Here is a 12,775-nt window from a genome sequence, read left to right on the forward strand (position 1 = left end):
TGTTGGGTCATATGGTAACTTTACATTCCACCTTTTTGAGGAATTATCTGACTGTTTTCCAAACCGGCAGCACCTTTTTACATTCCCCTTAAGTTTATTTACTTTTGCAGTTCGATCCATTTCTGCTTCATGTATTTTGAATCTCTGTTATTAAGTCCATAAATAGATATGTTTTGTCTTTTTGATGAATTAACCCTTTTATCATTATTAAATGACCTTTCTTATCCCTCCTGATATTTTTGCTCTGAAATCTGTGTCTGATATTACTACTTCAGTTTTCTTTCAATTAGTGTTAGCATTGTAGCACTTTCACTTGTAATCTGTTTATATTGTGATATTTCAGTTGAGTTTCTTTTGGGCAGCATGTGTTTGGATCTTGCTTTTTATCCCATTTGACAATCTCTATTAATTGAGGTATTTAGACTATACCAGTCTAAACTGTTGATTATTGATATGGTTCCTTTAAATATACCATCCTACGATTTGTTTTCTCTTTGACTCATCTGTTCTTCACTCCCTTTTTATTCTCTTTCTCCCTTCTTTTGGATTCATTATGTTTAATAATTCCATTTTATCTCCTTTGTTGGCTTATTAGTCATTTGTTATTTCAGTGTTTACCTTAGAGTTTCTAGTATACATTTTTAGCTTATCATATGGATTTATTAGTTAATGATTTGGATGCATATTATTTGTATTTTTTTCTAATGCATATTTTTAAGTTAGATCTCTATGTTCAGAAAGTAACATCACCATTACAGAATAAAATCTTTTGTGTTCCTTTTATATATATTTTTTTCTTTTGTTTTAAAGATATTTGATCCACAACTGTTTTGAATTTTGGCCCTCAAATTAAATTCATACTTTGACATTCATAATACCTGTTATTTGTATAAATTCACAGTTTCTCATACAGAGCAGACTGATAAAGAAGGTAAGTCATGGATTATTGTACCATTTTGGGAATACAATATATGCTCTTGGTTTTAAGAAGTATCCAAGTCACACAGGTAGCATGTGGTTGAACCTATACTGAACCCCACTTTTTATAATTCCAGATCAGTGCTACTTTTTGTATACTGTTGAGTGTGTCATTAGAACATAAAGAAAGAAGTGATTACTTAACTTTCCACTCAACTGATGATTCTTTTGTTTATTTTTAATTTTATAGTCCATGGCAGAAGTTCTTGCTAAAAAAGAGGAGCTAGCAGATCGTCTAGAAAAGGCCAATGAAGAAGCCATTGCTAGTGCTATTGCTGAAGAGGAGCAGTTAACCAGAGAAATTGAAGCAGAAGAAAACAATGATATTAATATTGAAACTGACAACGACAGTGATTTTTCTGTGAGCTTTTTTTTTAATTTTATTTTTTGTTAAGTTATTTTTAATTCCACTGTAGTTAACATACAGTATTATATTAGTGTCAGGTGTACAATATAGTGATTCAACAGTTCTTTCCATTGTTCATTGCTCATCATGGTAAGTGTACTCTTAATCCCCATCACCTATTTCATCCCCCCTGCCTCTGATATGCTTTACTTTAAATGAGTACCCTCAGTTTAAGGTATATTTTTTCCAAAAAGAACATTTTTTACTTGAAGCATACTGCAGAACACATGTTCTAAGAGATATATATAAAATATTCCATCCAAGAAAAGTAGAAAACACATTTTCTTTAAGTACACACAGAAGAATCCCCTGGCTAAATCACATAAAAAGAGACATAACAAATATTAGAAATTTAAGAAGACTGAGATCATGCCAAGTATATTTTCTGTCCACAATGGTATAAAACTAAAGATCAACAATAAAACAAAGTTGGAAAATCTACCATGTAAATATTAACACACTACTGCACAAGCAATGGGCCAAATAAAATCAAATAGCAAATCAAAATATATCTCAAAACAAAAGAAAAAGAAAACAGTATGTTCCAAAACCTATGGGATGCAGTAAAAGCAGGTGTTAGAGTGAAATTTATGCTATAAACATTTGCATTAAGAAAAAGTTGAAGTAAACAACTTAACATTACACCACAAGGAGTAGAAAAAGAAGAAACTTAGCTGAGATTTAGTAGAGGAGGGAAATAACAAAGAAAATCAGAAAGAAATACAATAGAGACCAGAATAAACAATCATATAACATTGAAAGTCATGACCACTTCCCCCCCAAAAGAAACAAAATTGGCAGTGCTTTAACTATATTAACAAAGAAAAAAAAAGAGAAGACTCAAAAACCAAAATGAGAAATGGAAGAGAAAACAATACAACAGATGATAATCGATTACTATAAAAAATTATATACTAACAAATCAGATAACTTAGAAAAAAAACAGGCAATTCCTAAAACCCACAAGTTACCAAGATTGAATCATGAATCTTGAATCCAGAAAGTAAGAAATCTTCTTAGACCAATGACAAGAATGAAAGTTGAATTGGGAATCCGAAATCCTTGAGCAGAGAAAAGCCCAGGACCACATGGTTTCATTGGTGAATTCTACCAAACATTAAAAAAAAAATTTAATGACGATCTTTGTCAAAATCTTATAAATAATGGAATAGAGGGAACACATTCAGAATCATTCCATGAGGCCGGTACTACACTGATACCAAAAGATAAAAATAATACAAGAAAAAACGTCTAGTTTGTCTTATTAAGTATTGTGTGATAATGTTTTTCCACCACCTCACTTTGAACCTGCAAGTGTCTTTAGGTCTAAAATGAGTCTCTTGTAGGCAGCATATAGAAGGCTTTTGTGTTTTTTTTAATCCATTCTGACACTCTATTTCTTTTGATTGGAGTGTTTGGTCCATTTACATTCAAAGTAATTATTGATAGATACATATTTATTGCCATTTTATTACTTGTTGTTTCTGGACATTTTCTCTGATCCTTTCTTGTCTTTGTCACTTTTGGTCTCTTCTTTGCACTGGAAGAGTCCCCTTTAATAATTCTTGCAGGGCTGGTTTAGAGGTCATGAACTGATTTAGTTTTCATTTGTTTGAGAAACTCTTTATCTCTTCTTCTAAATTATAGCCTTGTTGGATAGAGTATTCTTGGCTATAGATTTTTTCCATTTAGCACGTTGACTATAGCATGCCACTGCCTTCTGGCTTGCTAGGTTTCTGTTGAGAAATCTCTAGCTAGCCTTATGGTTTTCCCTTGTAAGTTAAGGACTTCTTTTGTCCTGCTGCTTTTGAGATTTTTTTTCTTTATCACTGTATTTTGCAAATTTAATTACAGTATGTCTTGGTGTTGGCCTGCTTTTGTTGATTTTGATTGGAGTTCTCTGTGCCTCCTGGATTTGGATGTCTGTTTCCTTCCCAGATTAGGGAAGTTTTCTGCTATTATTTCTTGAAATAAATTTTCTGCCCCTTTTTCTCTCTCTTCTTCTTCTGGGACTCCTATAATAACAGATGTTTTTCCATTTGATGGAGTCACTGAGTTCCTAAATCTATTCTTGTGTTGCATAATTCTTCTTTCTCTTTTGTTTGGCTTCATTATTGTCCATTATTTTATCTTTGAGGTCACTAATTCATTCCCTCTGCCCGCTGTTCATTGCATCAAGTCTGTTTCCCATCTCACTTATTTCATTCTTCATCTCTGATTGATTCTTTTTTTAAACCTGTTTATCTCTGTTGTAAGGGTCTCACTGATGTCTTCTATTCTTTTCTTAAGCCCAGTGAGTATCCTTATTATTGCTTTAAATTCTCCATCAGGCATGTTACTTTTATCTGTTTTGCTTAGATCTCTGGCCGTGGCCTTATCTTGTTCTTTCATTTGGGATAAATTTCTCCATCTTGGCAATTTTTCTAAGTCTCTGCCCTCTTTCCTATGTTAAAAAAAGCCAGTTGTCTCCTTCTCCTGAAAGTAATGGCCTTCTGAAGAAGAGGTCATGTAGTGCCTTGGGTCTGGAACTTCATGGAGTGTCTCTGGTATGTGCAGTGTGTGCTGTGCTGTTGTGTTTTGGCTGCTCTGTCCTTCAGGCCAGTTGTCTGCAGAGGCTCTCCTTGCCTGCTGGGGGCAGTGTTTGATCCCTGGTCTGAATGTGTTGAGTTTTAACCAGATGTGCTCTGGTGTGCTTGTGAATTGATACCTGACACCAGCTCTACCAGAACTGAGCCTTGCAGAACTCTCTGGTCAGGAGATGTGATATGGGCAGGGGTTTATGCTGATCTTCTGTGGGGAGGGGCCCTCCATGCTGGGACTAAGGCAAGCTTGACTGACAAATACAGTTCGGCCAGAGTGCAGGGGTATGGGGCTTGATGTAAGCAAATTAGGCAGCCAGTGTTGGTGCTAAGCTGCTTCCCTCAGATGGCTCTGTGTTTATGCTGAGGGATGGGGGAGAGAAATGGCTCCATTTAGCTCTTTTGTTCCCAGAGAGTCATCTCTCTGAACACTGCGCTGCATCTCAGCGACATGCTCTTTGAATAGCGAATAATCTCCCTACTGTGTGCCCCAGGTGTTCTTCAGATTACTATTTCCACACTGTCTGCCCCTGGTTTTTTGCCTACCTTTTCTCCAGGAGCAGGGCTGTGCGCTCTGGGCTCTATCCCAGCCAAGCTCCTGACTTTTAAAACTCCAAATCTTTAAGCCCTGCTGGTTGCAAGAACTCACAGAATTCAGCCCCTCTCATTTTCCAAACCAAAGGCTTTGGGGAAACGTTCTCCTTTTGTATCCCCCTGTGTGCTTGTCGCTCTCTCTCACCCTTCCCTGTGACCAGGGCTCCCTCCCCTCTGCAGTACCTGCGATCTGATCCATTTCTTCCCTAAACCATGTCTCTGTACTTCCTACTTTCTTCAGTGTGACCTCTTCTCTCCCTTTAGTTGTAGAGTTTGTCCTGTCAAGTCTATAGGCTGATTTCTGGGGGATGATTTGATAGTTACCTAGTTGTGTTCCTGGGATGAGATGAGCCTAGGGTCCTCCTACTTCACCGCTACCTTGGGTTCTTCTGTGACCTTTTAGAATTTTTAACATAATTGTTCAAAAAACTACATTTAGAAATAAAATTCATAGGGCCAGAAGGACTTAAGAGTTGATGCAAAAACAATAGGAAATCTTCCTTTAGTACTTTACCTTAACAAAGTTTTTTTATATATAATTCAGTTGACAAGTTGAAAGTTGATGTTCTCATTTTACAAATCGATAAATTGAATCTTCGAAAAAGTAAGAGCATTACTTGATTTTAATTGCAGAGTTTGAAATAGAATCTAAGGTATTTTACTTTTTTCTGTTCAACTAATAAAAAGTAAATGATACATGCCTTGCTGTCACTAAGCACTCAGGATATGTATGTTGCTAAGAGGGACTTCTTACAGAGTGGAAGTAACTATAAATGTTTCAAATATTTTTCTATTAAATTTTAATACCCAGAGAATAATCTGGAGCTCTTCTCATGTGTACTATGAATATAGCAAGAGTTATGTAGTAATAGTATGAGGCCAATATGTTTCTTTTAAATTTACTTGATTTGTCTCTGCTGTTAATGAAAAGTAGGGTTATCTTCCTCTTAAAATGTATAGACTATAATATTTTGGTGATTATTGTAACTATAAAAGGCATATAGCTTTTTTCTGGTTTTGAGCTGTTTGTTAAATGTATTAGTAACAGGAAAATTACATCTGCGGTTCATTTTTTAAGGTTATAACTGTGTTCAAATATTTGTTTTTCACTTTTCCTTATTACATTTTAGGCCAGCATGGGCAGTGGGAGTGTATCTTTCTGTGGTATGTCTATGGACTGGAATGATGTCCTTGCAGATTATGAAGGTATTTTGTGTGTGTGTGTGTGTGTGTGTGTGTGTGTGTGTGTGTGTGTGTGTGTGTGTGTGTGTGTAGCTAGAAGGATTTAAAGTAGATTATCTTACTAAATGGAGTTTATGTATAAAATAAATAATTTCGAGTGGAAATGCTGATGCCTTTTAAAAGTTTGTTCTCAAATGTTGGTTTTATAGAACTATGTGCTTAAAGAGTTACAGTGGTTTTCTTTTTTCTGGGCAGCTCGTGAAACTTGGCGCCAAAATACATCATGGGGGGATATTGTAGAGGAGGAACCTGCTAGACCTCCAGGCCATGGAATTCACATGCATGAAAAACTTTCCTCACCATCTCGTAAAAGGTCTGGCCTTTGAAAATTAATGTGAAATGTTTCACAGGAGGGAAACTAGCTACTCTTGGCTACTAAATAGAGTTGCTAAACAACATTTTAAGGCACATTACTCAAGATAGTTACAGATTCATTGAAAAGTGACAATGTTTTCCTGAAATGTTAGGCCAGAATTAGTTTTGTATACTTTTTATATTTATTTTAGGAATGTTGAAGACTAAAGAAAATATTTTTTTGGCTTTATCATGTAAACATTTGTGTCTTCTCTCCACTTGTTTGTGTTCATAGAACAATTGCAGAATCTAAGAAGAAACATGAAGAAAAACAAATGAAAGCACAGCAGCTAAGGGAAAAGTTACGTGAAGAGAAAACATTAAAGCTTCAGAAATTATTAGAAAGGGTGAGTTTTTAATATTTAGAAAATTGTGATAGCCTTAAATTGATGGGCTGATTTTTAACTTGACTGTTTTTTTCTTTTTCTTTTTTTGGTCTAAGAGAAGCTAGCAGAACTATAAAAATAATTAAATTTTCTAGGAAACAAAAGCATTTCTATCTATACAATTACAGAAGGTTACCTGCAAAAAAGAAAAAAGTGGACATTTCTCAATTAGCTAGTAAGTTGATGTTTGCAGAGTTGGCATGGATTATTGAAGCTGCACTTTGTCTTTTGCCATTCTCATGGGGGTGTTTCTTTGGGGAGTCTTGTGGACAGTGTAGGATGAATTGGTAGGATAGTTTTGAGCCTAAGATAATCAGGTTTGAATAAGTGGGGCACTAATTGAATTTATAGAAGAGATTCTTAAAGTAGTGTAACTTCTGATCAGGTTGCTATAGTGGGAAGAACATGGGGTCTGGAGATGGCCAGGCAGGGGTCAAATCCCAGTTTTACCACATGATAAAATATGGCCTGGGCAAGTTACTTGACAATATTGCATTTCAGTTTCTTTATTTGTAAAATGACAATTATAATTATTAACTTGATACAATGATTAAATGTGGCCAGTATGTGTAGCAGTGCATAGTGTTAGGATGGCTGTTGCTCATTGTATGGTCATTCTTATTATTACTTCAACATGGCAGATATAGGTGAGTACTGTATTAGTTATGTGTGCTGTATAACAAATGACCTCAAAACTTACCTACTTAAAACAACAGATGTTTATTAGCTCACAATATCTGTGGGCAAGGAAACCGGGAGTGCCTTGCCTAATGATTTTTATTTGGAGTCTGAGTTTGCAGTCATACTGTTGGCTGGGATCAGTCATTTGGAACTGTAGGATCCACTTTTGGACTCACTCATGTGGTTGTAGGCAGACTTCAGGTCCTCTTTACCAGTTGGCCATAGACTTCAGTTATTTGCCACGTGTACCTTTCCACAGCCCAAGTGTCCTCGTAACATGGCCACTGGCTTCCCCACAGAAAATAGTCTAGGAGAAAGGGAGGAAAGGAGGAGGGGATGGAGATGGAGATGGAGAGAAGGAAAGAACAAATGAGCTGCCAAAACTGAAGCTGCACTGCCTTTTATAACCTGATCTTGGAAGTGATATGCCATCACTTTTGCTGTATGCTATTGGTCACAATCCTGATACAGTATGGGGAGGGAATTACAGAAGGATCTGAATACCAAGTGACTGGGATTGCTGGGAGCCCTCTTGGAATCTGCATACTACAAGTACTTATTACAACATGACAAAAGATATGTGACTGTTATAGTATAGGTGAACTCCTTTGTTATCTTCTAGTATTAGAAAGGAGTACTAATATGCAGAGGTGAAAAATATTTGCATTGCGGCGCCTGGCTGGCTCAGTTGGTGGAGCATGTGAGAGACTCTTGATCTCGGGGTTGTGAGTTCGAGCCCCATGTTGGGTATAGAGACTACTTAAAAATAAAATCTTTAAAAAAGTATTATTTGCATTATTTATAATGTGTATTTTAAATTTGGGAGAGATAATTAGAGCAAATCCGAATATTTTTAAAAATGAGGTGTAGTATAAGATTCTATTTAGTACAGTATAAAAGTTGACTGGAAAAAGAAGGAAATCTGTGACTTTTCTCTTTACCTGAATCTCAAGAATTTGTAATTATTTTTATTTTAATCATTTAGAATGAATAAATCAAAATGAAGAACAGACTCCATGTTGTGGGGTTCTTTAAGAGTTAATATATTATTTAATTTCCAGCTTTAGAGAAATGCTATAACACAACTACACCTTCCCCTCTTACTGTCTTTTTTTTTTTTAAAATATTTTATTTGGGGGGGGTGGGCGAGCATGGGGGCAGGGAGGGACAGAAGGAGAGAGAGAAGTAGGCTCCCTGCTGAGCAGGGAGCCTGATGTGGGGCTCAATCTCAGGGCCCTGGGATCATGACCTGAGTCAAAGGCAGACACTTAACCACCTGGGCGCCCCTTATTGTGTCTTCAAGACAAATAAAATTATACAGTTTGTTTTCTTATAATCTCCAAGTATTCATGCAAACAGAATAATAAATTCTTGAAATTGTACAAGATGTTAGTGGTTTAATTTTTCCATTAATGTATCTCTTTGATTGATTTTAATGATAAATCCACCTTCCATTTGTAAAATAGGTTATTGTTTCAGCACTGTTTTATATATGTGGTCTCATCACCAGAATTCTTTGTAGCTCACAGAGTTGAACAGATACTGAACCCCATTTTACATGTGTGAAAACTGAATCTAGGAGAGGCGAAGTATTGTTTCCAGTATCACATGACCGATAATTGGCTGACAAAAGGGCTTTAAAGATCTGTCCTCTAGCTCCTAATCCAGTGCTGTGTCCACATCATACTTTTTTAGGTGGTTAAACACATAATTATGTAGCTAAACTTCAACTGAAATGTTAGTTTTATTCCCATTCATGTTGAGCCAGCTTTTGATTTTTGCTAGCAAGTGACCAAGGTAGATTATGAACTCAAGCAGTCTGGATTCCTAGTCTGTGTTCTAAATCATAATTCATGCTCCTTTAGGTCTTTCTAGGTTCTAGACTTTGTAATTCCTAACCTGTGTATCTCTTAAATTACTATATGTGAATATCTCACTCTGTATAGGAGAAAGATGTCCGGAAGTGGAAGGAAGAATTATTAGATCAACGACGCAGGATGATGGAAGAGAAATTACTTCATGCTGAATTTAAACGAGAGGTGCAATTACAAGCAATTGTAAAAAAAGCACAAGAGGAAGAAGCTAAGGTATATCTTAGGTGCTTTGAACATTGAGTTAGTTACCCAAGTACTTTTTTCAGTTGTTAAAGTAAGAAGCTGATATATGAAGTGATTATTTTGTGCCAGAATAACAGGCTCACTTAAAACTTATTAGGTTCAATATCATATACTTACAATAATCTTATGAGACGTATATTAATTTTTTATAGCTTTTTTGAGGTGTAATTGACAGACAATAAATAGCACATATGTAAAGCATCAGTTTGATGAGTTTTGACATGTAAATATTCCTGAAACCTCAGCACAATGAAGATAATAAACAGTTCCATCGCCCTCAGAAGTTTGCTCATGCTTCTTTGTATTCATTCCTTCCTCCAATTCTGTTACTGTGCAATTGCTGATCTGCTTTTTGTCACTATGGATGTTAGCATTTTCTAGAATTTTATATGAATGGAATCATACAGTATACTTTTCCTCTGGCATCTTTCACTCAACATAGTTATTTTGAATGTCATCCATACTGTTGTGTGTATCAATTCCTTTTCATTGCTGAGAAGTATACCATTGCATAGAAATACCATAATTTGTTAATCCAGTCACTTGTTGATAGGTATTTACTTTCTTGTTTTTTTGGCTATTATAGATCTAGCTGCCATGAACCGTCATGTATAATTCTTTGTGCAGATGTGTGCTTTCATTATCTTGGGTAAATACCTAAGAATGAAATAGCAGAGCCTCATAATAGCTTCATATTTAACTTTTAAAGAAACAGTTTTCCAAAGTGGTTATTATATAGGTTTCCTCCACTATCTGAAACCTTTTGTAATTTGGAATGGCATAAAGATGCAATTACCATTAATGTATATGGGAAATTTTTTGAGCATTTCCAGACCCACAAAATAATTTCTTTTAGGCTTTTCTGATACATTAGGACACATCTTGCTATTGGATGCACAAAATAAATTGAGATAAAGCATAGATGTTCACAAACACAGTTGAAACTTATGGTGGCCTCACACTAAGATACTGAGTGTAGTTCCTGGGGAAGGAGCTGGGCAGCACCGCACGTGCTGTCTGGGGTGTGCTGACTCCGTAATGTCTCACTATAAAACAAACAACACGATTTTTGCTTTTTGCTTTTTATCATAAAGCAGACATCCTCTTTGGATTTCTTTTGGCTAGCGAAAACAAGTACTAATGTAGGTCTCTCGAAAAAACAAAGTGGTATAATGAGAACTTTTGAAAAGCTTGTGGTACTTTGGTATTAGACATTCTTACCAGCAGTGGATGAGAGTTCTAATTAACCACATTCTTACCAAATTAGATATGGTTACACATTGTAATTTTAGCCACTCCATTTTAGTGTGTGTCTATGGTATCTCATTTGGTTTTAATTTTCTTTTTGTTAATGTTATTTTCATTTTTGAACATCTCTTAACGTGCTTATTTCATATCTTTATCTCTTTGGTGAAAGGTGTGTTCAAACATCTTGTTCATTAAAGTTAGATTGTTTTATTGTTAAGGTTTTTTTTTAGCTTTACTGAGGTGTGATGGACAAATAGTAAGGTATATAAAGTCTACAGCATGGTGATTTGATATACATTGTGAAAGGATTCTCCTTATCAAGTTAAATACCACATCCATCACCTCACATATTTATCTGTGCATATCTATTCTCTTAGCATATTTCAGCTATACAATACAGTGTTATCAACTGTAGTCACCATGTTGTACATTAGATCCTCAGAACTTATTCATCTTACAAATGTAAGTTTATACACTTTTACCAACCTCTCCCTATTTCTTTTTCCACCCTCAGCCCCTGACAGCCACTTTTCTACTCTTTGTTTTTATGAGTTCAACTTTTTTTTTTTTAGATTCCAAATATAAGTGATACCATGCAGCATTTGTCTTTCTTTGTCTGGCTTATTTAATTTAGCATATTGCCCTCCAGTTTCATCCACTTTGTCACAAATGAAAAGATTTCTTAGGGGACTTCATGTATGTTAGATATTAAGATCTATGTTTTGCAAATACTTTCTTGCAGTCCTTGGATTGCCTTTTCTTTTTCTTTCTTTTTTTTTAAAGATTTATTTGTCAGAGAGAGAGAGCATGAGCAGGGGGAGTCGCAGGCAAAGGCAGAGGCAGGGGAGAAGCACACTGAGCAAGGAGCCCGATGGAGGACTCCATCCCAGGACCCTGGGATCGTGACCTGAGCTGAAGGCAGACGCTTAACTGACTGGACCACCCAGGCATCCTGCCTTTTCCTTTTCTTTAAAGTGTGTTTTGAAGTTTTAAAAATTGCTGAAGTCCAATATATTAACTTTTTTACTTCTTTTTTTAAATTTAATTTTATTATGTTAGTCACCATACAGTACATCATTAGTTTTTGATGTAGTGTTACATGTTTCATTGTTTTGTGCTTTTTTTTGTTTCCTATTTAAAAAATCTTTACCTAAATTTAAGATCACTAAGATTTCTCTTAATTTTTTTGTAGGAGTTTTAAATTTTACAATGAGGTCTGCGTTCCCTTTTGAGTTAAATTTTGTATATGGTGCAAGGTAGGGTTGAGGTTCATTTTTTTCATAGGGATATCCAATGTTCAAGTACCAATTGTTGAAAAGATTATCCTTTTTTTATTGAATTGCCTTAGTACCCTTGTTGAAAAGCTATTTGCCATATCTATGCATGGGCCTGTTTCTGTCTATTCTGTTTCATTTGTCTCTATGCCTATATTTATGCCAATACCACTTTATCTTGATTACCTTTATGATATCCTGTCCCATTGATGTATATATCTATTTAGTACTTTGATGTTTTCAGTGTGAAAGTCACCTTATTTAAATTTATTCCTAAGTATGTATTCTTGTAGACATGATTGTAAATTGGAATTGTTTTCTTAATTTCATTTTCAGACTCTTTATTACTAGGGCGCAGAAATACAGTTGAATTTTATATATTAGTCTTGTCTCTTACAATCTTGCTCTTGCAACTGGCTCTTTAGTTCTAATAGCTTCTTTAGGATTTTCTATGTACAAATCATGTTATCTGCAAATAGATGTAGGTTTATTTCTTTTCCAACCTGGATGTTTTTGATTTGTTTTCTTGCTTTTTGCTTTAGTTAGAACCTGAAATACAGTGTTGAATAGAAGTGGTAAATGTGGACATGACATCTTTGTCTTGTTCCCAGTCTTTAGGGGAGGTATTTAGTCTTTCATCATAAAGTATGATGTTAGGTATGGGTTTTTATAGATACCTTTCATCAGATTGAGGAAGTTCCTTTTTATTGCTATTTTGTTGTGTGTTTTTATCACAAAGGGATGTTGGATTTTGTCAAATTGCTTCTCTGCATCTGTTGTAAAATAATGTGGTTTTTGTTTTTTGTTCTCTTGATATTTGCTATGTTACATTAAGTGAATATCATGTTTTATATATTTGTCTAATTTTTTAGTTGTTTAAGATGGGAGGGTATATCTGAACCCTGTCACTCCATCA

The 12,775-nt window shown here is 35.2% G+C and overlaps 1 protein-coding gene across 4 annotated transcripts in view; it reads left to right on the plus strand.

Annotated features, from left to right (window-relative positions):
- SCAPER (S-phase cyclin A associated protein in the ER) overlaps positions 1-12,775 on the plus strand; it is a 539,023-nt gene that overhangs the window by 133,989 nt on the left and 392,259 nt on the right. For all 4 annotated transcript variants that reach the window (XM_025883907.2, XM_025883909.2, XM_025883908.2 and 1 more), the window contains 5 exons: positions 1,169-1,339; positions 5,688-5,763; positions 5,995-6,112; positions 6,389-6,500; positions 9,167-9,307. In XM_025883907.2, the coding sequence (XP_025739692.1) occupies positions 1,169-1,339; positions 5,688-5,763; positions 5,995-6,112; positions 6,389-6,500; positions 9,167-9,307 (618 nt within the window). The remainder of the gene's footprint in view (positions 1-1,168; positions 1,340-5,687; positions 5,764-5,994; positions 6,113-6,388; positions 6,501-9,166; positions 9,308-12,775) is intronic.

The sequence above is a fragment of the Callorhinus ursinus genome, unplaced genomic scaffold (assembly GCF_003265705.2).
Source record: "Callorhinus ursinus isolate GAN/ISIS: 27379988/994484 unplaced genomic scaffold, GSC_fseal_2.0 scaffold25, whole genome shotgun sequence".
NCBI lineage: Eukaryota > Metazoa > Chordata > Mammalia > Carnivora > Otariidae > Callorhinus > Callorhinus ursinus.